Raw genomic sequence first — 25516 nt, forward strand, 5'->3', positions numbered from 1 at the left:
TAATTTTCTCTGGACCAAATCATTAATTTATTTCCTTCTAATCTACTTATTCATGGGTACTGCTGTTTTGTCCATTGCCAATAAACAGAGGTCGTAGAGGTCATGTTATTTGCTTTACAGGCAATAAAACGACGAGTTGGTTGGTTGTTCTTTTGCGTCAGAGAGGAGATAAGCTTTACTGAAAGCCAAGACTCCCAACAGATACCTTCTGTGTTGCATGATATTACTCTGATTTTACCAAGACTCCCAACAGATACCTTCTGTGTTGCATGATATTACTCTGATTTTATCAGTACGTTAATATAAATATTCTATATAAACATACACTGAGCCAAACGTCTACACTTATTATTCTTAACACTTTAATGTGCCACAACAATACATAAATATCACATTAAAGATGATTCATTATGTTCATTCGTGTGTGTAAGCAGTTGTCAATCGTAGTTGCTTCGATTACTGAATTGTCGGTAATGCAACTAGAAACTGTCTGGAGATGTACATGGCTGTTTTGTTTTAGGAAATAAAAAAAAAAGACTTTCATGTAGGTAACACTTCTACATTTTGAAAATAAACTTTTGATTTTGAATTTCAAGAAAGAATTACTTAATCAGTTAGGTGAGTCAATTATTACTTTACAACAATCAGAATGGGATCATTATGGATTTAATATCAAAAGAAAGGGAAACATTATTTAATTAGCTTTGTCCTTTATACAATGTATGTTTCCTTATCGTGTACTCTCGACCAGTAACAATAAACAGTTTGGGCATATTCTCTTAACAAATGTCTTCTCTCTATAATAAAATGAATGAATACAACCGCACACACACTCATAGGCATATTCACATACAAACACACGAGATAGCATTACATAAAATTAACAAATCATATTGTGCACGACGACTTGTCATTAGTTATCATAACAATATTTTTTTCTCTCATTACTGCACAATGTATGTTATATAAACTTATATAAATTCACATGCCTTAAAATCAGTGACAAAAATTATATTATACTGCAAATGTTTCCATTTTCTTGTTCTTAATTTTTCCAATCCAGTTTTCAAATCAAAGTAAACATAGAAATTCACCTTCTATAAGAAAGCAGATGTGTATAGTATTAGTTTACATAACTAACAAGACAGATAATTAATATTTTATACAAACTTCAAAAAGAAGAACAATTTGTTTTGTGTTGTTTTTAGGTTAAACAAATCCAAAAATAATGTTCGTGTTAACGATACTTACAGTGGAATTCATTTTTTAATTTATTTATCGGCAGCGTTAGTTGTAATATTTCTTGAATATTTTTTCTTGTCTAACAGATTTAATTGTCTCCACCAGTTGCGAAGCGACTGAGGATCATGTCCGTGACTATTTATTAACATAAGAGAACTAATATTGCTGAAAAGCTGACGGCTATTGCTCATCCCTGAGAGATCTAGGCGTCGGATATTTGCCTTCTCTGCAAGTAACCCAGTTACATAGACGTCTTCTAAGTAGATAGATGGTGCATCCTTCCTCGCTGCGTAAAGCAATGCTGTGGAGTCTCCAGTTATAAGGTAAGCTGGTCCAGCTATAAAATCTGGGTAGTAGTCTTGGGGATAAATATCTGGAGGTACATACCACTTGTTGCTTTTATCCCTATGGGGTGACCATCTGTGGGCCAGTAGCCCTAAAAGGGCGTGAGAATCGTTTCGTGTGTTTACCACCTGCAGTAATGTTTTACTGTTGATGAACACATCGTCATCAGTTTTGAGAATAAATTTGACCTGTGGGCAATATAAAGAAGCCCATCGTATTAGAACCAGGGTTTTGGTTGAGAGATTGAAGTAGGTATCTGAAAAGTTTCCCTGGATGAGGTCTTTATAGATCAAGTCCTCAGCTTGAAGTTCTTGTTGGAGATTTTTCGTTTTTGGCAAACCTAACACAAATGCTAATTTAGCTCCTTTGATCTTTAGATATTTTCCCCACGTATCTCGAATGGCTTTTCTAGCATGTATGTTAAGTGGCCTACTTAATACAAGTACCAGCAAAAGAACAGATGATCCATGGTTTGGACCACATAAGTTTGGCTTATTAATGATTAAATCATGTGAAACACTTTCATTTGTGTTGTCTAACCAACTGGTTTGATGATGTTTCTTCTGGGACTTATATCGTCTTTTTAAAAACATATGAATTTGACTATTAATGTGGTTTTCCAACTTTTCTTTTAAAACCACACTATGTTTGAAATTAGTTTTATTCAATATTATGTTATATGCATATGCCTTACGGTTTTTTATACTACTGGAATTCAGCGAGTGCTCAAGTGCATATTCTAAAGGTGTCTTGTCTTTGAGAAACATTTTCCATTTTAACATAAAGTACTTGTTATGTTTATTATGGTTGTCGTTAATGTGAAGGTCTAAAATAACAACAACAATTACAGATATTCCGGTAATCACCATGAATGAACGAAGAATATATGGTTTTCGTGGTGTTCTAAAAACAAAATTCCTAAAAAAAAGAAAAATTATGTTAAAATAATAACATTATCTCACATTAATTAACATTGAATCTACTATTAAAAACAGCAGTTCTTATTATTATGGCCAACTTTATAGCCTTTTGTTTATATTTTAATTTTATTACGTACGTTTTACAAAGGCAGATGATGATTCTGCAGGCAGTATGTTTAACTCTAGCCCCGTAAGACTGCATACAAATTTCGACTTGTTTCATCTTATGCTTTTAGTTCCAATTTATGTATTTAATTATACGTAAATTTTGAATTACATATAAAGCTTAAAAAAATGTCAGTTCGTTTCTAACAAGTTTACTTTGCTTGTAAAGCAAACCTGTAACTGATAACTATAAAAAAACAACAAAAAATGTTATGAAAATGAGATAGAATATTAATTTGAAAACAAAGTTAATTACATGTTGAAACAGTGATGTATATTCATCTACATCATTCTCTAGTAGTTAACTTTCGAGCTAAATGTGAACTAATCATAGATAACCCCATGGTCCTATCTCCTCCTCTAGCAATGTGTCTTTCATGCCACATCGTGGAACTGTAACTTCTAGAGATTGAACCTATTAACACGCCCTCTGGTGGCATTTCATATAAATATGACGGCAACGTCTCTATGCCCCCTGCACTCTCTCTTTATTGCTCGAGGCAGCTAATCTGCTTGCAGTGTTTAAATTATCAGGATAACTACTTAGCTATATTGAGACAAAAAAAAAACATTTTTGCCATTGTAAATAAGTTTGGTTTGGTTTGTTTTGAATTTCGGGCAAAGCTACTTGAGGGCTATCTGCGCTAGCCGTCCCCAATTTAGCAATGTAAAACTAGAGGGACGGCAACTAGTCATCACCACCCACCCTAACCTCTTGGGCTACGATTTTATCAACGAATAGTGGGATTGACCGTTACATTGTAACGCTCCCATGGCTGAATAGGCAAGCATGTTTGATGCGACAGGGATTCGAACCTGTGACCCTCGGATTACTAGTCGAATGCCTTAACCATCTGGCCATTGCGCATGTGTCATTTTCATGGTATTCTCAACATCTATGTGTATTTTATTTCTGTTGCTTCGACATGACCAGATGGTTAAGGCGCTCGACTCGTAATCTGAGGGTCGTAGATTCTAGTCCCAGTCACACCAAACATGCTTGCCCTTTCAGCCGTGAGGGCGTTATGAAGTTACTGTCAGTCCTACTATTCGTTGGTAATAGAGTAGTCCGAGAGTTGGCTGGTGGTGGAAAGTGATGACTAGCTCCCTTCTCTCTACTCTTACACTGCTAAATTAGAGACAGGTAGTACAGATAGTCGTTGTGTAGTTCTGTGCGAAATTCAAAAGCAAACATACAGTTCTTTCTCTAATGCTATATAATTTGTAAGATATGAGGCACAGAACAATAAATCGTTTTTTAAATATAATTACAATGCATACTATATCGGAATTATTTAAAAGAAGCTGAAAAGTTTAACTATGACAGGAATGCCACCCTTTATGAAGACAGTATGAACTGCACTACAGCACAGTTACGTGATTATAATTTACACTGTAATTGGTTGTGACTAATCGATCTGAACACGCTACATCAGAATAAGGTATATAAAAGTACAAACATTTGAATCCTGCAAATGAAATACTGCATGATTAGCGTGAGTAATTTAAAAACTGGCTATATAAGAAAATTTCGAATAAAAACCACGACAAGACTTTCAAAATGGTATGTAAAATTAACATTGTTTACACTAGAAATGGAGAAGGTATGAAACTAAAATTCTGGAAGTGATGCTAGGTACCTCAGAGTATGTTTTTGTATGAGAAAAAATATGTTCAATTACATATATTTTTTACAACCTTTTTGTAAAAATGCATATTATATTACTTCTAGAAGAGTACAATACACATTAGTATAATGTTGGCTCACTGGACGTATGACTACAAAATACTGCAGGGAAATGTTAACGAAAACAAAACGTTAAAAAAGAGCGTCAGACAACAAATACATGATCAGTAAAGCTAAAGACGTGTATTTCTAGCTGAATAATCCAAACTCGAACTGTTTGGCAACAACCAAACACAATTTTTCGATGATGAAGATAAGGACATTATTATAGTTAATGTACAACATCCACAATGAAATGAAGTGTGAAATGAATCTCAGTGGGGTGTTCTGGGACCTACACAAAATTTATGGGAAATCTGACTGATGAGAAATACAGGCAACTTCTGGTTTATCATGCCTTTCCCTCAGGAATATAAGGCTGTAGATGGCTAAACAGTGATCCATTGGATTCTTAAAATGAGGTTCAATGATGTATTGGCGATAAGAGATAAATTAAACATTTGCAATCGTGGCTTTGCTTGTATTAATTGTGATACAAACATTTTCAAATCTGTACGATTTTATTTCAAAAATAAGAAATTCAAAACAAAACCAAACACTAAATTAAATGTTTCAATAGATTATAAATTGTCACACAAACTGAAATTATAAATATAATTATACAAGTTCAAACATCAGCAGACATAGCAGCATATCAATCCAGTTTGATGGGAGTCTAACAACGGTTGAAAACGGTTGATTAAAAAAATATTTTTTTACAAGGTTCGAACGTGTTTGAATAACTTATTCCATCTTCAGCAAAGTTTAAAAATGGTGTTAGAAAGATGATTATTTACTAAAATTATAATATAATTACATAATCACTAGTTTACTTATTTATTGAAAGAAGCGATAAATGGATGGATAAAATAATGATTGTGTATATATATATATATAATATATATGTATATGTATTATATATATATTATACAACAGCTGAATTAAGTCTGAACAATGTTAAATATATGAAGAGCTTTGTTATGAGTCTGGTTGTATTTAGCTATGAATAATATTTCTTTAATGTGGAGTTCAAGGTCTGGAGATCCTGTGCTAATGATAACAAAATCGTTATTTGAACTATTGTGACTTATAATTTCAGAATGTAAACGAATGGATGAGTGACTGAGTTTAAGCAATAGACGGCTGGTTCCATTAGATATTCTTAAATGTTTACAGACTCTACTTTTTAAGTGGGGTTTTATTTTACCAACGTTAGTTACGAAATTACGCAATGGTCTGTCAGTGATCTGCCAACCATGGGTATCGAAGCCCAATGCTTAGCATCGTAAGCCTGCAAATTTATCGCTAAACCATTTGGGGAAGAAGTAAAGAATCAACTTAATTTATTCACGGTAACTAATTTTATGTATACGTATATTTTGGATAAATAACTGGGTTCTTAATAATTCTTTTTTGACTGAATTAATGGAGAACGAATTAGATTCATGTATCTTAATTTTCTGCTACACAAATTCCAGGCTAATTTGTTACACCGTTATAGTAAATAGTAATCTTACGTAGTTTAATGATATTTTCATTTCTTTTCTTCCATATGCATGTTTCATTAAGTTACTTCCGTTGAGTACTTAGGCTCTATACGTAATTACGTTATACATGTGTTTTATATGCATAAGACAATTTTCATATGGTTTATTTATCAGCACAGGAACATAAGTAGTTATTTAGATTGCTGTGTAGTACGTTTCCAAAAGGCAACACAAATGTATCGACTTCAAGCAATGAAAGAGAGAATAGAAGCGATGATGTCATAATACCAGCCATCAGAAATTGTGGCATCATAATTTCATAACAGGCGGAAATTGTCCAAAAACCTGTTGCCATGAAACCACGATGATCTCAATGAAGAGTGTCTTTGCATATGATTACATCACCAATGTACAGATTTAATTATGTTCTAAAAGATACAAGTAAAACTACTATTTCCACAAACAATTATTATAACACTTACAAATTTTACCACATATTACCAATCATTTGAATAAGGCCAATACATTACTTTACAAACTATTACAAGTATATATCGCTTTATGTACAGAATCCTTCACTAATTCATTAGTTCTTACGTTCTAACTTCTATTTTTAACATTCAAGACATACTTTTTGCTGTTTATGGAACTGAATAGTGTTACAATCACCTTTGACGTATTGCTGAAAATTTGTATGACATTAATGGTTTTATAAATATTTTATGTGTTTTAGAGATTTAATACAAACTGATTATCGTTCTCGCTTCTATGATTAATCATACTCTTTGTATTTCTTTATGTCTCTTATTTCTGTAACTAACGTCTATTCGTCCCAAAAGGGACGCTTATTTAAATATAACGTTTATCTTTATAAGTTAACAGCTAATTGTTTAATTGATTACAGAAAATATTTGTCACGAGCTTACTTTCTGAAGCCAGCAATATATAGCAGTTCTTTCAGTTTATATCTAAATGGCTTCTGCATAATTATTTTGCTACAATTAAATAAACAAATGATTTACTGCTTAACCAGTCACTTGGCTAATAGAGAAAATATTTGAAATAACAACACCTTTTACACATACACTAGAAGTAAAAAAAACAACACATTATATAAATAAATCTCATAGAAAGTTGAATTTTTAGAGTACTCTCTTTAACAAACGAACTTTTATCAACAACAGATGTTGAGAGATAACTCTGTCCAGCTCCACAAAGCTGATGTGACCTATATTCAGATCTGCTAACAGTCTAATGGTTTACCACACGCAAAAAAAGCACGTTAAAACGCTAGTAGTTTCGAAAGGTCGGAACACGCTACCCAAATAAATGTATATTTTACCAGTTTGAGACGAAAAGTACAAATGCGACACTTTCAAACATAAATATTTGTTGATAAATCATAAATTTTATTTGCAAATCTTTATTAACTTGGCCCGGCATGGCCTAGCGCGTAAGGCGTGCGACTCCTAATCCGAGGGTCGCGGGTTCGCGCCCGCGTCGTGCTAAATATGCTCGCCCTCCCATCTGTGGGGGTGTATAATGTGACGGTCAATCCCCCATATTCGTTGGTAAAAGAGTAGCCCAACAGTTGGCGGTGGGTGGTGATGACTAGCTGCCTTCCCTCTAGTCTTACACTGCTATATTAGGGACGGCTAGCACAGATGGCCCTCGAGTAACTTTGTGCGAAATTCCCAAACAGAAAACTTTATTAACTTATAAGGTAACACGAAATAACTTGGATTAGATATTAGATTAGGTTAAAGAACTTGTATTAGATATGAGTGGTAAAGCGCAATTTGTACATTTCAGCTGTACTTTACAACAACTGGTCAAAAGTTCAGACTGTGTCAGTCGGTTTAGAATTTTTTTTTTAAATAAACAGTTCGACCCAGTTCTATACATTATCTCACATAATCGTTAGCACTGTCTATGTATAAATGCTCCGATTGCTCATCAAAATGGTATTTTAAATATCTCATCAATACAATACAGAATTCCATTTTATTTTGTTTTTTTAATTTCGCGCAAAGCTACACGAGGGTTATCTACGCTAGCTGTCCGTAATTTAGCAGTGTAAGATTAAAGGAAAAGCAATTTGTCATTACCACCCACCGCTAGCTCTTGGGCTACTCTTTTACCAATGAAAAGTGGGATTCACGTAACTTTATAATGCCCCCAGGGCTGAAAGGGCGAGCATGTTTGGTGTGACGAGGATTCAAACCCGCAACCCTCGGATTACGAGCCGAATTTCTTAACCACCTGGCCGTGCCGGGCCATTTCCATTTTATAACAATATCTATATAATTATTTAATCATGAAAATGTCTATGAATATCATAGCAAAATGTTTGGATTTCTTTTTCTTCATTTTTATTATATAATAACTCAAAAATCAAAACAATGATGTCAACAAATTTAGCTGAAGTGACATAGTTTCAAAGGGAGCATCTGCTTCTCTGAATATTATTAACTAGAAGTAATGTAAAAGAAATCAATCTTCTAGTGACAACGGTGTTATTACCAGCCCTTGAAGCTAGCTTTTTCACAGTAATTGTTTGTTCATTCAAAAACTTAAGTACAATATTAAACAGGAAATTCCAGCCAACAATTAATAAAAATAAATATTACAGTTGGAACCTCAGTGGTTATAAATACAACCTTCCTATGTCTATTGAAACACTGCATTAAAATACAAGCAAAACTAGTAAAGTTTATTTTTTTTCAGGCCTGGCATGGCCAAGCGCGTAAGGCGTGCGACTCGTAATTCGCGAGTTCGCGCCCGCGTCGCGCTAAACATGCTCGTCCTCCCAGCCGTGGGGGCGTATAATGTTACGGTCAATCCCACTTTTCGTTGGTAAAAGAGTAGCCCAAGAGTTGGCGGTGGGTGGTGATGACTAGCTGCCTTCCCTCTAGTCTTACACTGCTAAATTAGGGACGGCTAGCACAGATAGCCCTCGAGTAGCTTTGTGCGAAATTTCAAAACAAACAAACATATTTTTTTCAAAAATGAAGTAAATGCGGAGATGGTTAATATTAATTCTTCGTTTGTTTTTTAATTTCGCACAAAGCTACAACGAGGGCTATCTGCGCTAGCCGTAATATAATATAGCTAATAATTAGCTATAAAAATATAGCTTATACAGTTATAAAAGGTATCATAATTTAATTAATTTTAATCGTGTTTAAAAGAATTTCAAGTGCCGCAGCTATTGAGGATATCGTCCTGTTTATCTGAGGAGCGATATGTTGTTCATACCTAATCTTTGTCTAATTTTGGTATTCGATGAACCTTCAATCTTTTAAAGTGCAAATTAGGATGGCAAAGAACTACAAAACGTACATTGTTTTTAACACGTTAAAAACACGATTGTTTAACTCACATTCTCCATTTCTTAAACGTTACCTAAATGCAATTGCCCGTGTGCTTTGTAAAAGCGAGATGTTCATACATTTTAGGAATAAGTAAATTTGTATTTTCTGTAAATGGTCCAAAACTTTAAGAGTAGTCGAGATGTAACTAAATTATGATGCTGTTTATTTTGTCGAATTTTATTAGAATCTAAATGGATAATGTTTGCAACTTATAGAAGTTTCTAAATTAAACCAGTTTTTGGTTAGAAATAATATTATATGTTTTTAGATAGCCTAAGATATACGAACTGAACGTCCAGGTGGTGATGTCTAGTACTTACAGTATCAGTAGTAATGCACAGTGAGAAAATTGCGACGGTAACAATGACACTGATAAAGATGTTATAGGTAATAATAACACTGATAAAACTGTCAACTGTAATAATAGAACTGACAACATTGGTAACGGTAATAATGGCATTGGTACAATTTTTCCGAACATCACTACACTAATTTGTTTCGTAAATTAAAAAAAAAAAAAAAGTTTAGGAAATAATCCTGACTAACACAATAACGACATTTTGTGTTTCACTAATATTTCCATTAGGGCGAAATACATGTATAGTACTATAACATAAGTATACCCACAAATATTAAAAGTATTTAATACACAAAAGTATTTTTCCTTTATCGTATAAAAATAGGTCTAAAGGCTTATGAGTTGTGAGAAAATAGTAAAGTTTGTTCCGTAACAAATAAAAAATAACAGCACACACACACACACACCTACTCAACTTACATTGTTCCGAAAACACAATCCTTAGCCACGTGCTCAACCTAAATGATAAAGATTATTCTCTATTATTCGCTTATATTGTCAGCTTCCGGTCACGTGGTGAAGTTCTCAAATATTATAGGTTGTTATAAATACAAGATTTCTCTTACCGCTTGTTGTGATGAAGGAAGTGTCACTACAACTTGTCAGTTAAGGCGGGACTGATAACTGATATTTTTTTTTTACTAACAAAATTAGTTTCGATTTAATAATAAAGAAAATGTATTAGAACTCCAACTTTAATTCACATAGATCAGCAATTTTACTACCATCTAGCGGGTGGAAATTTAGATAAGTTATAGGAAATTAAAATTTAATATATAAATTATTTGTAATAGTATATTGTATATACGTGACAAAGCTACTTATGTTGTCTTCCACCTATCTTAGTTCTGAAGTACTGACCAAAGAGAAAACAGCAGTCAGCAGCATCACGCCATCCACGTTAAGAAACCAACTGTCATTCTTATTATATACCCGCAGTTACCATGGTAGAGGTGGCATTTTGTGATATCGCATGAATTCAACCTTTTGGCCCCGTGGATCAGTTGCAAGTTTAAGGACTTACAAGGTCAAAATCTGGGTTTATATTCTCTGCGATGGATAGAGCGCACATAATCTATTATGTAGGTTTGTACTAAAACAAATAAATAAACAAGGATTCGAACCCAGGTACGAAATCCAGAGCTCTACTAAAGGGCCAACACAAACACGTAAAATGAAAATATATTCCGTACAATAAGGATTATAATAAAATAGAATGTTTTACACCAATGTAAACAAATAAGGTATTACTTACCTAATCATTACAATTGTATTCTCGTTTACTTGTTTCATATGTATTATATAATCAACAACAAAGTTGAACTGATGAACTAAAAGGAAGGCAGCTAGTCAACTGTTTGGCTGTTAGTAAGTACATAAAACCTGTATTTTGAGTAGATAATGAACAGCCAAAACTGTTAGTAAGTACATAACACCTGTATCTTGAGCAGATAATGAACGATCAAAACTGTCAGTAAGTACATAAAACCTGTGTCTTGAGCAGATAATGAACGATCAAAACTGTCAGTAAGTACATAAAACCTGTGTCTTGAGCAGATAATGAACGACTAGAACTGTTAGTAAGCACATAAAACCTGTATCTTGAGTAGATAATGAACGACTAGAACTGTTAGTAAGTACATAAAACCTGTGTCTTGAGTAGATAATGAACGACTAGAACTGTTAGTAAGTACATAAAACCTGTATCTTGAGTAGATAATGAACAGCCAAAACTGTTAGTAAGTACATAAAACCTGTATTTTGAGTAGGTAAGCAACAACAAAGATCAGTTACCAAAACTGTTAATTAACTCTTAAGTATGTATCTCAGGAAGGCTGGTATGAATATTAATACTTTTATCAAAATAGAGCAGAGAATAACGTTTCGACCTTCTTAACTTATCTTCAGGTTAACAAAAAAGATCGAAACGTTATTCCCTGCTTTATTTTGATAAAGGTGTTAATACCCATACCAGCTGTTCTGAAATAAATTTTTACTTCAGGTGGGTTTCTTGGCATCACGAATAACTAGTACGTACATAAAACTGTATATTGAGTAAATAATCAACAACCAAGGCTTTTGGTAATCAAATACATAAAACCTGTACCTTGATAAAATTTTGTGTAGTGTTGTAAATGAAATGTACATCCTAAAAATTATTAAATTTTCGCCTTTAAATATTATATTGTAAAGATTGTTATTCACTAAATATTTTCTCACCAAACAAGCTTGCCCTATCAGCCATGGGGGCGTCATAATTTTACGGTCAATTCCACTATTCGTTGGTAAAAGAGTAGCCCAGAGTTGGCGGTGGGTGGTGATGACTACCTGCCTTCCGTCTAGTCTTACACTGCCAAATTAGGGATGGCTAGTGCAGATAGCCTTTGTATAGCTTTGCGCGAAATTCAAATCAAGCCAAACTACTAAATATTTCGATATTGTTAACATTAATTTTTAATACTGGTTTACTATTTGCGCCTTGTTAATTAATATTTTACCCGCTTTGTTCATTATTTATGTTTAAAAACTACAACAAAAGTTTAATATTTTATCCGCTGGGTGTAAAATTATTTAATGCTTTCTTGTACAAGTAACGTCAGTATCTAGTTATAATGAATAATATTGACTCATTTAGTTTGCCATTACTGTAACTTCTGATAGGCTGTCTTTTATGTATTTGTTTTCAAGATAACCAATCGAAATATTTTATTTAAATTCTTTTTTCAAATTATTTAGTTCATTTTAAAATGAAATTGAGCATCAATCACAAAAATACAATTTAAGATATTTTGGAATAATTACTGTAGTTCGGTAACAGACTTTTATATTAATGTATTATAATAATTTTTAATTATTATAATCGTTAAGCTCAAACTGTAAACACAAATCGACGATAATTGATATAAAATACGTAATTGTACTAACCTGATGACGTAAGGTCAATACAAAATCTCATGTTCTTGATTACTTGGCCAATATGAAGAAACCTCGGTTATCATAGGAGATGAATAGGTTTAATCACTGACGTCCGGCTGATCCACTTTGTTATATTTACTCAGAGGATTTCCTTTGATATCACGTGACGACAGCTCTATTGATGTGAGAGGAAGCTGACCATCTGTCGACAAGATCACTTAATATATTTCAATATAAATGTATATTTAATCGAGTATCGGGGAGGTGGCAGCACTGCCTATGTAGGGATGGCTCAGATTGTTGATCTAAATAGTATTTGAAGTATCCCTTCAGTGGGCCATCCAAACTTTACAATTATATACAGTATTTCTTTCAAAAACACTATGTATGTAATGACGGAGTCATACGTTCTAGGAATGTCTGCAAATATCACAGCGTTAAAATTTGGATTTCTTGTTCTTTTCTCTTCTGTTTGCCTCACTGTAGCACAGCAATATGTGTGTGGACGTACAACGCTAAATACAGAGCTTCGATAGCCATGGTGGGCAGAATACAGGTTTGTGCTTAACTTCAAATAAGTTGGTTTGTTTGGAACGTCGTGCAAAGTTACATGAGGGCTATATGCGCTAGTCGTCCCTAATTTAGCAGTGTAAGACTAGAGGAAATGCAGCTAGTCATCACCACCCACCGCCAACTCTTGGGCTACATGCTCGCCCTTTCAGCCGTGAAAATGTTATGATGTCACGAGGATTCGATCCCGCGACCCTCAGATTACGAGTTGAGTACCTTAACCACCTGGCTACACCAGGCCTAAGTACAAACAAGCAAATGCCTACTTCTTTTTTATTACATGATAATTCATAAACCTAAACAACGAGATCAACCAGTTTCATTGAAGTGACATAGTTTCAATCGAAGTATCTGCTTTTATAAATATTATTAATAACTAGTACTAATTTACAAAATATAATAACTATAATGTAAGTTATTTTATTACTATCCCCTTGAAGCTATCTGTTTTATAATAATTTGTTATTCATTGGAAAAGCTTACGTACAGGGTGAAACAGGAATTACCAGCCAATAATAAACCATAAATATTACAAATAAAGCCTTATTATATTTAGAACTCGGTTATAGGTACAACCTTCCTGTCTCTATTGAAACACTACATTAAAAACGGGCAAACAAATAAAGATTTTTTTCGAAAAAGGAAGTAAATGTTAAATGTCGGGCGGCTAACACCAACTCTTCAAAAACAGTACAAACAAGACAGCAGGGATGGCAAGTACATTATCATACCAAATATCGCAGCCCATAATTAACATATAACAATATATATAAATACCAAATATCACAGCCAATAATTAACATATAACAATATATATAAATACCAAATATCACAGCCAATAATTAACATATAACAATATATATAAATACCAAATATCACAGCCAATAATTGACATATAACAATATATATAAATACCAAATATCACAGCCAATAATTGACATATAACAATATATATAAATACCAAATATCACAGCCAATAATTAACTTATAACAATATATATAAATACCAAATATCACAGCCAATAATTAACATATAACAATATATATAAATACCAAATATCACAGCCAATAATTAACATATAACAATATATATAAATGCTAAATATCACAGCCAATAATTAACATATAACAATATATATAAATACCAAATATCACAGCCAATAATTAACATATAACAATATATATAAATTCCTATTCAACCATAACTGGGTTTAATTTATTCAATTTTTGTCTGTTAACATTTTATTACACTGTGTGTCTCTGTTACTATGTGAGAGTAATACAGATGTCATTCCTACTATACTGTTTACATTGTTTTTGAAGGATTCATATTAACCAGTATTATATTTACTCCTATTCGTTATACAATAGCTACACAAATAGCCCTCGTGTAGCTTTGCACGAAGTTCTAAACAAAATCAACCTACATTTATTTCCTATAAAAAATTGTTTCTTTAGTTGTAAACATTTTATTCACTGAAGTAATGGTATATTTTTTGCAATAAAAGTGGTATTTTTATTCTGTGTAAACAAAAGTTTACCAATTTCCAATAAAAAAGAACTTCTATAAAGAAATATGCAATCTACAAAAGTTAAAGAGCGTTCTATGTAAACATATATGAAGTGTTATACAGAAGATGAATATGTTTCGATGAAACCTTTTATAAATATTAACCAATGGAACATTGATAACTTACTTATACACGAACACTCGTCTGCTCAAAACATCTATAGTTTGTTGTGTCTGCTGCCATATTGTTTGTCATCGAACAACATATGCTACCACTATTCGAGGCTATGACAGTGTATAATTGTATATTGTAGTTTCTCATCAGTGAGATTGTAGCTGTGACTTTAGAACGTGTTACGTGGGAATTTACTCTCTCCATTCAACAAAAATATCACCATTAGAATCGTGAGTTGGTGTTGTTTTGAATTAAGTACAAAGCTACATAATGGGCTATCTGTGCTCTGCCCACCACGGGTATCAAACCCGGTTTTTAGCGTTGTAAGTCCGCAGATATACCGCTGAGCCATTGGGGGGGGTGAGTTTCTTTTCTTCGTTTTTGTTCATTTTGAATAAGTTTTTCAAAAGTCATATATTGCAGAAAATCGAGTTGTACCTTTCAGCACTCACTTGTTCTTAAGAGTTTAATAACACTTTTTTCTTGTTTTGTCGTTGTTCAACATAGCAGGCTGTTTATGGTTTGCCAAATGCAGTTATTAAAACTCCGAAGTTCACTCACGTGTTACCAAAAGACACTTCAATAAAGCATAAGATCAGTTGAAATGTCATATCTTTTTATTGAAAACTTTAGTAGGTACCCAGTACTTTTTGCCTTACTAAACACTTATTCTTTAAGGCCCATGGCCGTACATACTTATCGATAAATAGAAAACTTTCGTATCAACTTAAGTAAATTACACGTTAGTGCATCAGTGCTACACGAATTAAAAAGAAATTCATTTATTACGCTGTGTTTTTAGAAGGCTGCGCTTATAGAGATTGTAAACAATTGATGCTAGAATTATAGGCCTAAAATTATTTTATAAAGAGCAATTATGCATCAAAATGGTTGAAGAATCACGACTTAGTTACAGGAGCCACCATAACATAGCCTTCCAGTGGGTTCACACCTCTAGAAACTGGGTTTCAATAGTCGTTGTGGGCAGAGCACGGATACCTCATTGTGTAGCTTTGTACTTAATTCCAAATAATCAATCAACCAATCAACATAATAAGATGCGAGTCAGGAAAAAATCAATGAAACACACTGTTAATATTTGCAATTAATTTCACCAGTTATTAGTTAATTCTTTACAATGAGTGTTACAAGAAAACACATCTTACATTACGTCATACAGTGTAGCGCTTGCTTCATACAGCCAGTGAACGGTATAAAACCACACTAATATGAAGTTAAGCACACTGATCTGTTCAAACTCGCTTATTTTATTTTATCATATTTCGAATATACTGTGACCTAAAATTATGTATATTGTAAACATACACACTTGAGCACAGGCAAGTATTTTGTGTTCTTGCGTGTTATTACTGTCTTCTATTCAAGTAACTGATTTTAACAGTTTTTCTAGGCGCTTTTTTTCTGAGTTAAAAGCTGAATCGATTTATAATTGCCCAATTATTACATTTTCAGGTAATATTAGTCTACTGAAACGTGTGACTAGCTTAAAATATTCTCGAAATCTAAATGCACTACCGAAATTACTTCCCGCAAGTTATGTATGTTCTTTTTTGAATTTCGCGCAAAGCTAACGAGGGCTATCTGCGCTAGCTGTTCCTAATTTAGTAGTGCAAGACTAAAGGGAAGGAAGTTAGTCGTTACCACCCACCGCCAACTCTTGTGCTACTCTTTTACTAACGAACAAAGAGATTGACCGTTACATTGTAACGCTCCCACAGCTGAAACGGGAAGCATGTTTGGTGTGACGGGGATTACAATTCAAGCGCCCTAACCACGTGGCTATGTCGGGCCAGTTACGTATGTGTATAAACGATTTTGAATCATGACTTTTGTTTTTGCGCATAAACCTTCAGAGCCATCACTACCTACCCAACCTAGAATTATCAATAAGACATACATGGAACCTATTGGGTTTTTAAATAAAAGCTATTTATGCACCACATTGCTCGTGGGTCCATCATTCTGTTAGTCCGTAATAGCATTCGTGGGTCTGGCATGGCCAACTGGTTAAAGCACTCGACTCGTAATCCGAGGGTCGCGGGTTTGAATCTCCGTCACCGTAAACATTTTCGCCGTTTCAGCCGTGGAGGGGTTAAAGTGTGACGGTCAATCCAACGATTAGTTGGTAAAAGAGTAGCCCAAGAGTTGGCAGTAGGTGGTGATGACTAGCTGTCTTCCCTCTAGTCTTATGCTACTAAATTAGGGACGGCTAGCGCAGATAGCCATCGTGTAACTTTCGCGAAATTCAATCAAACAAAGGTAACGCCCTATCGTTTAATAAAGTATTTTTCTTCTACTTTATTTTTTTATTTTTATAAAGAAATGTTTATCCGAAGTATGAAATTTCATTCTTTCAATATTTTTCAAGCATTGCAACTGATTAATGTTTCCTGTTAATTAGATTAGAGATACTATGTTTGTAGACGTATATCGATATAATGTCTTTTTCGTGATAATAAAGTCTGACAATAGATGGAGACACTAACAATTAGTTCTTGATTTGTGTATATGAGTTATATTTGGAAGCCAGCAAGATAATTTCGATACAATTATGGCATATTTGCTGAAGAAGTGCAGCATTATAATATACGTAATTCTCAGGCAGTTTCTTTGGATAAGTACTTGTCAGTGTTGTGCAAACTACTGCTAGTTAGGCTTTGTACCTAGTTATGAATTACGACTGCTCTAAGCAAACACGTAGGAAAATGTTGTTTGGGTCTTATTTGTTATTGTCTTCTTTTTTTCCCAGAAGAACATCGCGATATCATATCTTTTGACAATTGGTGGTAAAGCTGTATTAAAGAGATTGCCAAGGTATAATGATGGGTGAATGTAAAGTTGTATTAAAGAGATCGCACGTGGTCTGATGATGGGTGAAGGTAAAGCTTTATTAAAGAGATCGCAAGTAGTCTGATTGGTGTAGTGCCAGGCTCCAGATCTGGAGGTTTGTAGTTCGTCAGGCTAGGCTGCGGAACACGCCCCAAACTTTCAGCACTAGGTGAATTATAAGAGTGACAGTTAAGGAACGTCTGGTTGACTATCGTACGTTCACATAACGTAAAGCTACAATACCTGTATTGGAGACACCCTACACTTCGTTCTTTTGAAGATGTAAGGACCCTATTGTTGGTAACTTACTTAGACTTGAATTATACAAAAATACGACCCTCTTAGAAGAGATATAACAAAAATATAACTTACTAATTAAAGCTTAAGACCGGGTTTCGATACTGGTGGTTAGCAGGGTGCAGATAGCCCTTTGTACTTAACTTCATAAAAATCTAATTGGATTTTAAAGTGGAAATTTTAAAGAGAAAAAACTATTATAGTAAAAAATAAAATGAAAATAATTTCAGTCAGTTTAATGCGTACCATAAGAGAGGGAACCTAACCATATTGGATATTCGTGAAACTATTAATGTATACACTCACACGGATATATATAGAATTATATGCACTATTTTTCTACATTCATTATGATGTACAGTTTCAGATTTTTCTGTTAGATATATGTCAGTTTTTTAATAACACATAACAGTGTAACTACGGTAACATATAGTGTTTAATACACTTACGTAAGTATATATTCTGAAACAATTTTTTTCTAAATTGGATCTATTAAAAGAATACGTTTTTTGCGAGAGCACATCATGACACAGGCTATCAATAAGGAAATGTTTCAGGGAAATTATAATTTGAGGAACAGTTAAATTTCGTTTTGATTAAAGAAATAAGGGAACTTAATGGAATCAAAGTCTTTGATTGCCAGTTTTTAAAAACAAACCTGATGGGAAGACACTCTAAAGGAGGAAGGAAAATGTGAGAGAAATGAGATGGAGACAATGTTCAACAGTAGAACCGATAAGGCGTAGCTTTCACTTCACTACAACAGATAGGCAAAGGCTGACCTAGACAACCGAGTAACTTGGATCGGAATCTACACGCTTGTTAATATTACGGAGTTCTACCTTCCTGACGTGGATGTCACATCTCTTTACGCTGCAATGGAACGAGATATTATGCTCCTATTCTTCAATTACACCACCAGGATCAGGTTTGGAATCAAAGGAAATATGAGCTTTTGTAGCAGGACTGAATCACAAAGGAAAAAAAGTTGATAACTCGTCATGAAAAACAAGATTATTCAATCAGATGGAAAAATTTCCTTATCAAACCGTTATATTTCTGAGAAACTATCAGAAATCTATATAGGTTATTCGGCAAAACATCTAAAAGTAAAATCGACGTAATTGTTTGTAAATCCGTAAATAAAAACAATTCGTAAAATATTATATCACATTTTGTTTCTTAAACAATTTGACTATCCGCTTTGTAGATAGTGTATCATTCCCATAATGGATTTTGTGAGAACCAAGTATGTTGTCGTTAGTTTGAGTTTTTGAAATGATTATTATGGACTAAAGTGATGCATGGACGTGAAAATTAGAGCAAACTTTGTATCATTTTAAATTTTCTGGCAAGTTTTTACATATAAATAATTACAAAACCCGAATAAATTTTGTTAAATACTGATCAAGTACTTCCATTAATTTTATCGATTTTAGTCGTTGTAAAAGTATGTAAAATATAAATGTTGTACTAAATCTAATCCACCCTCACAAGCACTTACTACGACAAATTCAGTTAGCATTACGCCAAACTAAAACGTTAAAAAGACAGGAGCTTAATGCGATATGGTAAACTACATACAGACGTGTCGTTAGTTGTGCGTATTGTAAGGAGAATGGACAACTGCTTTAGTAACTTTAGACATGCAAGCTATCATAGTATCTCCATTTCCCTTCAGACTTGATCATTTTCGGTTTTGATAATGACATCAGTTACAATTTCCACATAGTTACTTCAGAATATTGCATACTGATAGCTGGCGAAGGTTTTTGAAACATTGGAAAACTTTGAACGAGAGAAATAAACAGCAGTTCGTTCCGATTTCTAGAAAGAATGTTTTGAATAAATTATTTGACAATTTATCTTTAGAGAGAATAATTTGGATAAACTGTCAGACAGTTTATCTGTAATGTCAACAACGTGTGCATGGCCGTGGAATGACAGCAACGTCTCGTTGTTGTTTTTTTATTTGCACGTGGAGAGAAACTAAATAATATAAGCAATGGTCAAACGATAAAAGCAAACTTTCTAACCCCAGTTTAAGGTCAAGAAGCTCTAATACATCAATACAGTTTATTGTACCCACTATTTTCCAGAAGCATAATTCACAGTTCAGCTGAGGTCCATGTCTTTTTTTTTGGCCCAGCATGGCCAGGTGGGTTAAGGTGTTCCACTCGTAATCTGAGGGTCGCGAGCTCGAATCCCCGTTTTACAAGACATGCTCGCCCCTTTTAGCCATGGGGACATTATAATGTGACGGTCAATCCCACTATTCGTTGGTAAAAGAGTAGCCCAAAAGTTGGCGGTGGGTGGTGATTACTAGCTACCTTCCCTTTAGTCTTACACTGCTAAATTAGGGACGGCTAGCGTACATAGCCCTTGAGTAGCTTTGCGCGAAATCCCAAAACAAACAAACCATGTCTTTTTCAGTTACAGACGAGGTCATATCTAGAGAGCCAGAGGTGAGCGATATTCATTGCTCAGCATCGTTTAGTATGTCTCTTAGTAGCAGTTTTGTAATGACGTTTATGTATTTTTCAATGGTTAAGATGGTCATATCTGGAGAACTAGAGATGAGCGATATTTTAAAGAGAAACTTGATGATCACAGTAGTGGTTTACGTATGATTACCGAAAACATTAGTGTGCACTAACGAACAAGTAGTACTGTGTTTCCTTTGACACATTCCAAGGACGCGTTTACTTGGAATACGCGGTTGTACAAACGTTTTCGTTGTTATCAAAACTATACCTTGCCGGCCCGGCATGGCAAAGCGTGTTAAGGCGTGCGACTCGTAATCTGAGAGTCGCGGGTTCGCATCCCCGTCGCGCCAAACATGCTCGCCCTTTCAGCCGTGGGGGCGTTATAATGTGACGGTCAATCCCACTATTCGTTTGTAAAAGAGTAGCTCAAGAGTTGGCAGTGGGTGGTGATGACTAACTACCTTCCCTCTAGTCTTACACTGCTAAATTAGGGACGGCTAGCACAGATAGCCCTCGTGTAGCTTTGTGCGAAATTCAAAAAACAAAAACAAACTATATCTTGCCCTCGTGCAGAGTAATCTTGGCGCCATACTGCTATAGAATTAGGTTTAACAAAAATCTCCAGAATTCATGGAGTTACCATTAATAACACTTCTAGCACATTCTTGGAGTCCCTTAATTTTACAGACATCAATGACCATGGTGTTACAATGAGTGAGGAATAAGACAAGTTATCCTGTAACATTGTCCACCAGATACTCAGAAGCATGTGACAAAAGCGAAAACACTATATTAAAGCCAACGTGTTAGAACACACACACACACGTACCATGCTTTATCTATTTTTTAAATCTAAAATAAAGCTCTTTCATATAAGTTAATCATGCTGAAAATGTATTCCTAAACAGCATTCAGTGAATGAACGGTGCTTAAAATGTAAATACAGTGGAACCCCTCTAAAACAGCCACCTTCGGGACTGAGACAAACTGGCCTGATTAGAGGGGTTCCATTGTACATAATTAGGGATTATGTGAACAAAAAAGGGACTGTGATTGAATGACCGCTTTAAAGGGGTGACCGAATCTGAGGGGTGGCTGCTTAGAGGGGTTCCACTGTATTTTAGTATTAAATCTTTTTGTTTATTAAGTCGATAGACATCTTAAAAATAGATAATTTCTGGAGCATAAGCAAGAAACAAACAAAAGTTCCTGTTGAAGGATTGTTATTGACATTTCGTGGGAGTGCAACAATCATTCGATTTTGGTATTCACAGTGAAGGTAACTGGGAAACGTTTTCCAAACATCATGAACTTCATTTCAACGCACTTTAACAGAATTAAAGAAACATTTGGTTTTATTTTGAAAGTATTTAACTGTACTTTTTAAATTCGAAACTAAGCCTTATTTTGTGATTATTACCAAGTAATACAGTCTAGCAAAAACTTGTTTTGATAAATAAACCAAAAAGGCCGACTAATGTCGAAGGGAAAAGGTCAAGAACGTGAGCTTTAACCTTGACAGCACCTGCACGTGGGTCAAAGATCTACAGATTGCATTTCCTAATTTTGCATTACTGACAAACAAACAGACAGACATCTGCTGACAGAAGAGCTTTGTGCAGCACTTTAAACTGAATAACGGAATTGGTTGTCACTTTGATAACACGTATCTAGCTTAAAGAGCGTCTTTTCACTTGGATATCCAGCTTAAAGTGGGAATTGTCACTTTAATAATATGTACATAGCTTAAAGTGGGAATTGTCACTTTAATAATACGTACAAAGCTTAAAGAGCGTATTGTCACTTTGATAACACGTACATAGCTTAAAGAGCGTCTCGCAACTTTGATAACACGTACGTGGCTTGAAGAGCGTCTTGTCACATTGATAACATGACATAATAGGTACAGGACTTAAAATGCGCAGCGTATTTAGTAGCATCATGTTTCGAGCCTCGGACTTTTTAATCAGTAAATTGAAAACATTAATCACTGGGCCACATCCGGACTGTAGGTGATTAAGTATAAGGGATAATATCTATCTGTGAACAAGAAACGGAAGTTTTTGTGTTTTCTTCTTTCGTAAATTTTATTATGCGATTCGGAGTATTGAAACATTACAAAAATAAACATTATGTTATTCAAGTCTAACAGCTTTGTAAACATATGACAAGCATGTCGATGTGAAATCATTAAATATATTTTGTAACAGTCGTTCATATTTTTCTTGGCGCACCAAGTGGAAAAATAAAATTCTTCATGGTTCGCAGTATCTGTTCAATCATCCTGCAATTTGTTTTAGAAACAAGTTAAAGTGTTAGTTAAAATCAGCAAAAATAAGCCTTTTTTATCCAACAAACAACAATAAGTCATTTGATCGTTTTATTTTGAAGGAACTAAAAATATGTTGCGAGAAATGAAATGTAATTTACCTAATCAAGTGTGAAGAAAGCTATTTGAGTAAAGAAAACAGATCTAAAACTCAGCTTTGCTTTTGTTGAGAAAAACATGAACAATTCTCATTTCGTGCTTTCAAATACCCCACGCAGAAATACCAACACAATTAGCATTTGAATAACAGAACTGCAAGTTCTGCTAGAGAACTGAAGCTGTTGTCTTCGTAAAGAAGCACTCAAACAACTGTTTGTAACTGTTGTAAATAGAGGCACAGACTTCGCATAAGTCTTTTTTTATCTCTTCTCTTCTGATTAAAGTGTATGTAAAGAAACTTCCATTAAATGACACAATTATTTTGTGTATTTTTCTTTTCAGACATAAGACAGGAGATTAAATATCGCGTTGAAAGGTTAATTGTGTTTCGAACTCTTCGAGTTCCGTTTTTGTCTTTTTAAACTCGTATAAAACTAATTGAAAATTAGCGTTATGTGAAAAATAATTTCATTAAAGTTTTTATCACAAAATGGTATATTCTCATTTATAACTTATAAGGTTTTTGTTTGGGTATAAAACTACACAAGGAGCCATCAGCATTGTTTTTATTGAAGGTATCGAATCTTAGGTGTAAGAGTTATCCGTCTTCAAGCACACTCTTCAGCCATCGGGTGACTAGTAAAACAACGTTGACATAAATGTTATGGCAATGAACCGAACTGTAATTTTATATCAAGTTCAATACGTTTGTCATTATACTTTTGAGGTTATTATGTTTTAGCAAAATTAAACTGATTTTCAAAATTTTGTGTAGTTAAATATGAAATTGGCTCTGGATGGTCAGGTGGTTAAGACACTCGAATCGTCGCGAGTTCGGATCTCCGTCACACCAAATATGCTCGCCCTTTCAGCCGTGGGAGCGTTATAATGTGACGATCAATTTACATTATTCTTTGGTAAAAGAGTAGCCCAAGAGTTGGCGGTGGGTGGTGATGACTAGCTGCCTTCAGTCAAGTCTTGTACTGCTAAATTAGGGACAACTAGCGCAGATAGCCCTCGTGTAGCTTTGCGCGAAATTCACAAACAAATAAACAGGGATTTTCAAACCATTATAATTCCACACACCTAATTCGTACGTTTTTCATCTTCCTCACTATTTCAACAATAAAGAATCATGATTTGAGTACCATATATATGAGTGTACTCAAAAACGTTAAATTCAATGTCCTGAATAAATGCCTGTACAACCTACGTTCAGGTTTAGACATCGTGATTGAGAATGACGAAGAGGAAACCAGGGGACATATTTACAAACCCTTGTACCATGTTATAATACTCTTCTGGGTATCATGCATTATTCCAAACACCCGTAGTTTCCATAGGGTGAGCGGTTTACAAAATATAATATTTTTATATATTGCATTTTCTTTTTAGTCACCTTGCATGTATATTAAATATTTAAGTTCCCCACCCATGCAGTAGATTTTGTTATTCTGACCATGAATTCTGTAGACGGATACTGATGTCATTCCCGTGCCACATCAGTTATTCTGACTAGAGTCATTTAGGCTATGGAAAAAGAAATGTATATGAATATATTTTCCTTATGTCTGGCGACGAACGTAATAGTTAGTTTTTTCAGTGAGATCGTTTGCGATGCCATAGAAACCAATCGAACATTTTCGTAATTTTTCATTTACTTAAATCGAAGTACACCAATTACCTGAAAAAATATTGGGAAAATTCCATACTTTTTAAAAAAATAATTTCGTATCATTTATGATTGTTTTCTTTCGTGTAATAACAATTTTAGTTTTCTAAACAAAAATTAGTTCTATAACGTAAATAGACTAATGAGTGTTAACGTCATTTAGGAAATGAATAAGTACAATACGGTAAAAATCGACGTTGAACGCAATAATTTAAACTTGTGTGTGTGTGTTTTATTTTTGAAATTCGCGCAAAGCTACACGAGGGCTATCTGCGCTAGCCGTCCCTATTTTAGCAGTGTAAGACTAGAGGGAATGCAGCTAGTCATCATCACCAACCGCCAACTCTTCGGTTACTATTTTAACAACGATAGTGGAATCGAACGTTACATAATAACGCCCCTACGGGAGAAAGGGTGCGCATGTTTGGTGTGACGGGGGGATTCGAACCCGTAACTCTCAGATTACGAGTCGAGCTCCTTAACCACCTGACCATGCCGGGCAATTTCAGTATTGCTGAAGCATTTCGTTGTCTCATAATACAAACTTTATGTACGTTTTTAGGTAAGCAACCATGTTTACGTTAAGCTGTTTTTTTTTTTAACGTAATCAAAATACTTATTTACATTTGTACGTATTAAGTACTATATATTTCCTTAGGTCGGTTATGTACATCATAAATATTTATGAAATAAACTATTAATCACAAACATACTTAGTTCAAGTACATTAATTACTTAGTTTACTAAATTGGACGAAACGAGAGTACTGGGAATTATGTTATCATGATCCGTAACAGATACGTCGTTAGCTACAAATGACAGTTACAGTTCCTATCGCATCTTAGGACTCGAACTAAAAGTTGTCGTGATATACAATTTACAGTAGCTTAACATACGGCTGTTAATATTTCCAGTTTTGTAGTTATTCAAGGATTATAATAGTGTTTCTTTGTTAATAAACATACATGATTATAACAATCAAAACAGGTTCATAA

The 25516-nt window shown here is 34.2% G+C and overlaps 1 protein-coding gene across 1 annotated transcript; it reads right to left on the bottom strand.

Annotated features, from left to right (window-relative positions):
* Positions 1–373: 373 nt before the first annotated feature.
* LOC143223367 (beta-1,3-galactosyltransferase 5-like) lies at positions 374–10067 on the bottom strand. The gene is made up of 2 exons (XM_076451267.1): positions 10038–10067; positions 374–2505 (listed from the first exon to the last, which is right to left on the bottom strand). Coding segments are annotated over exons 1-2 (1236 nt in total). The 5' UTR covers positions 10040–10067; the 3' UTR covers positions 374–1271.
* Between the last annotated feature and the right edge of the window lie 15449 nt (positions 10068–25516).

This window comes from Tachypleus tridentatus, chromosome 8 (genome assembly GCF_004210375.1).
Source record: "Tachypleus tridentatus isolate NWPU-2018 chromosome 8, ASM421037v1, whole genome shotgun sequence".
Taxonomy (NCBI): domain Eukaryota; kingdom Metazoa; phylum Arthropoda; class Merostomata; order Xiphosura; family Limulidae; genus Tachypleus; species Tachypleus tridentatus.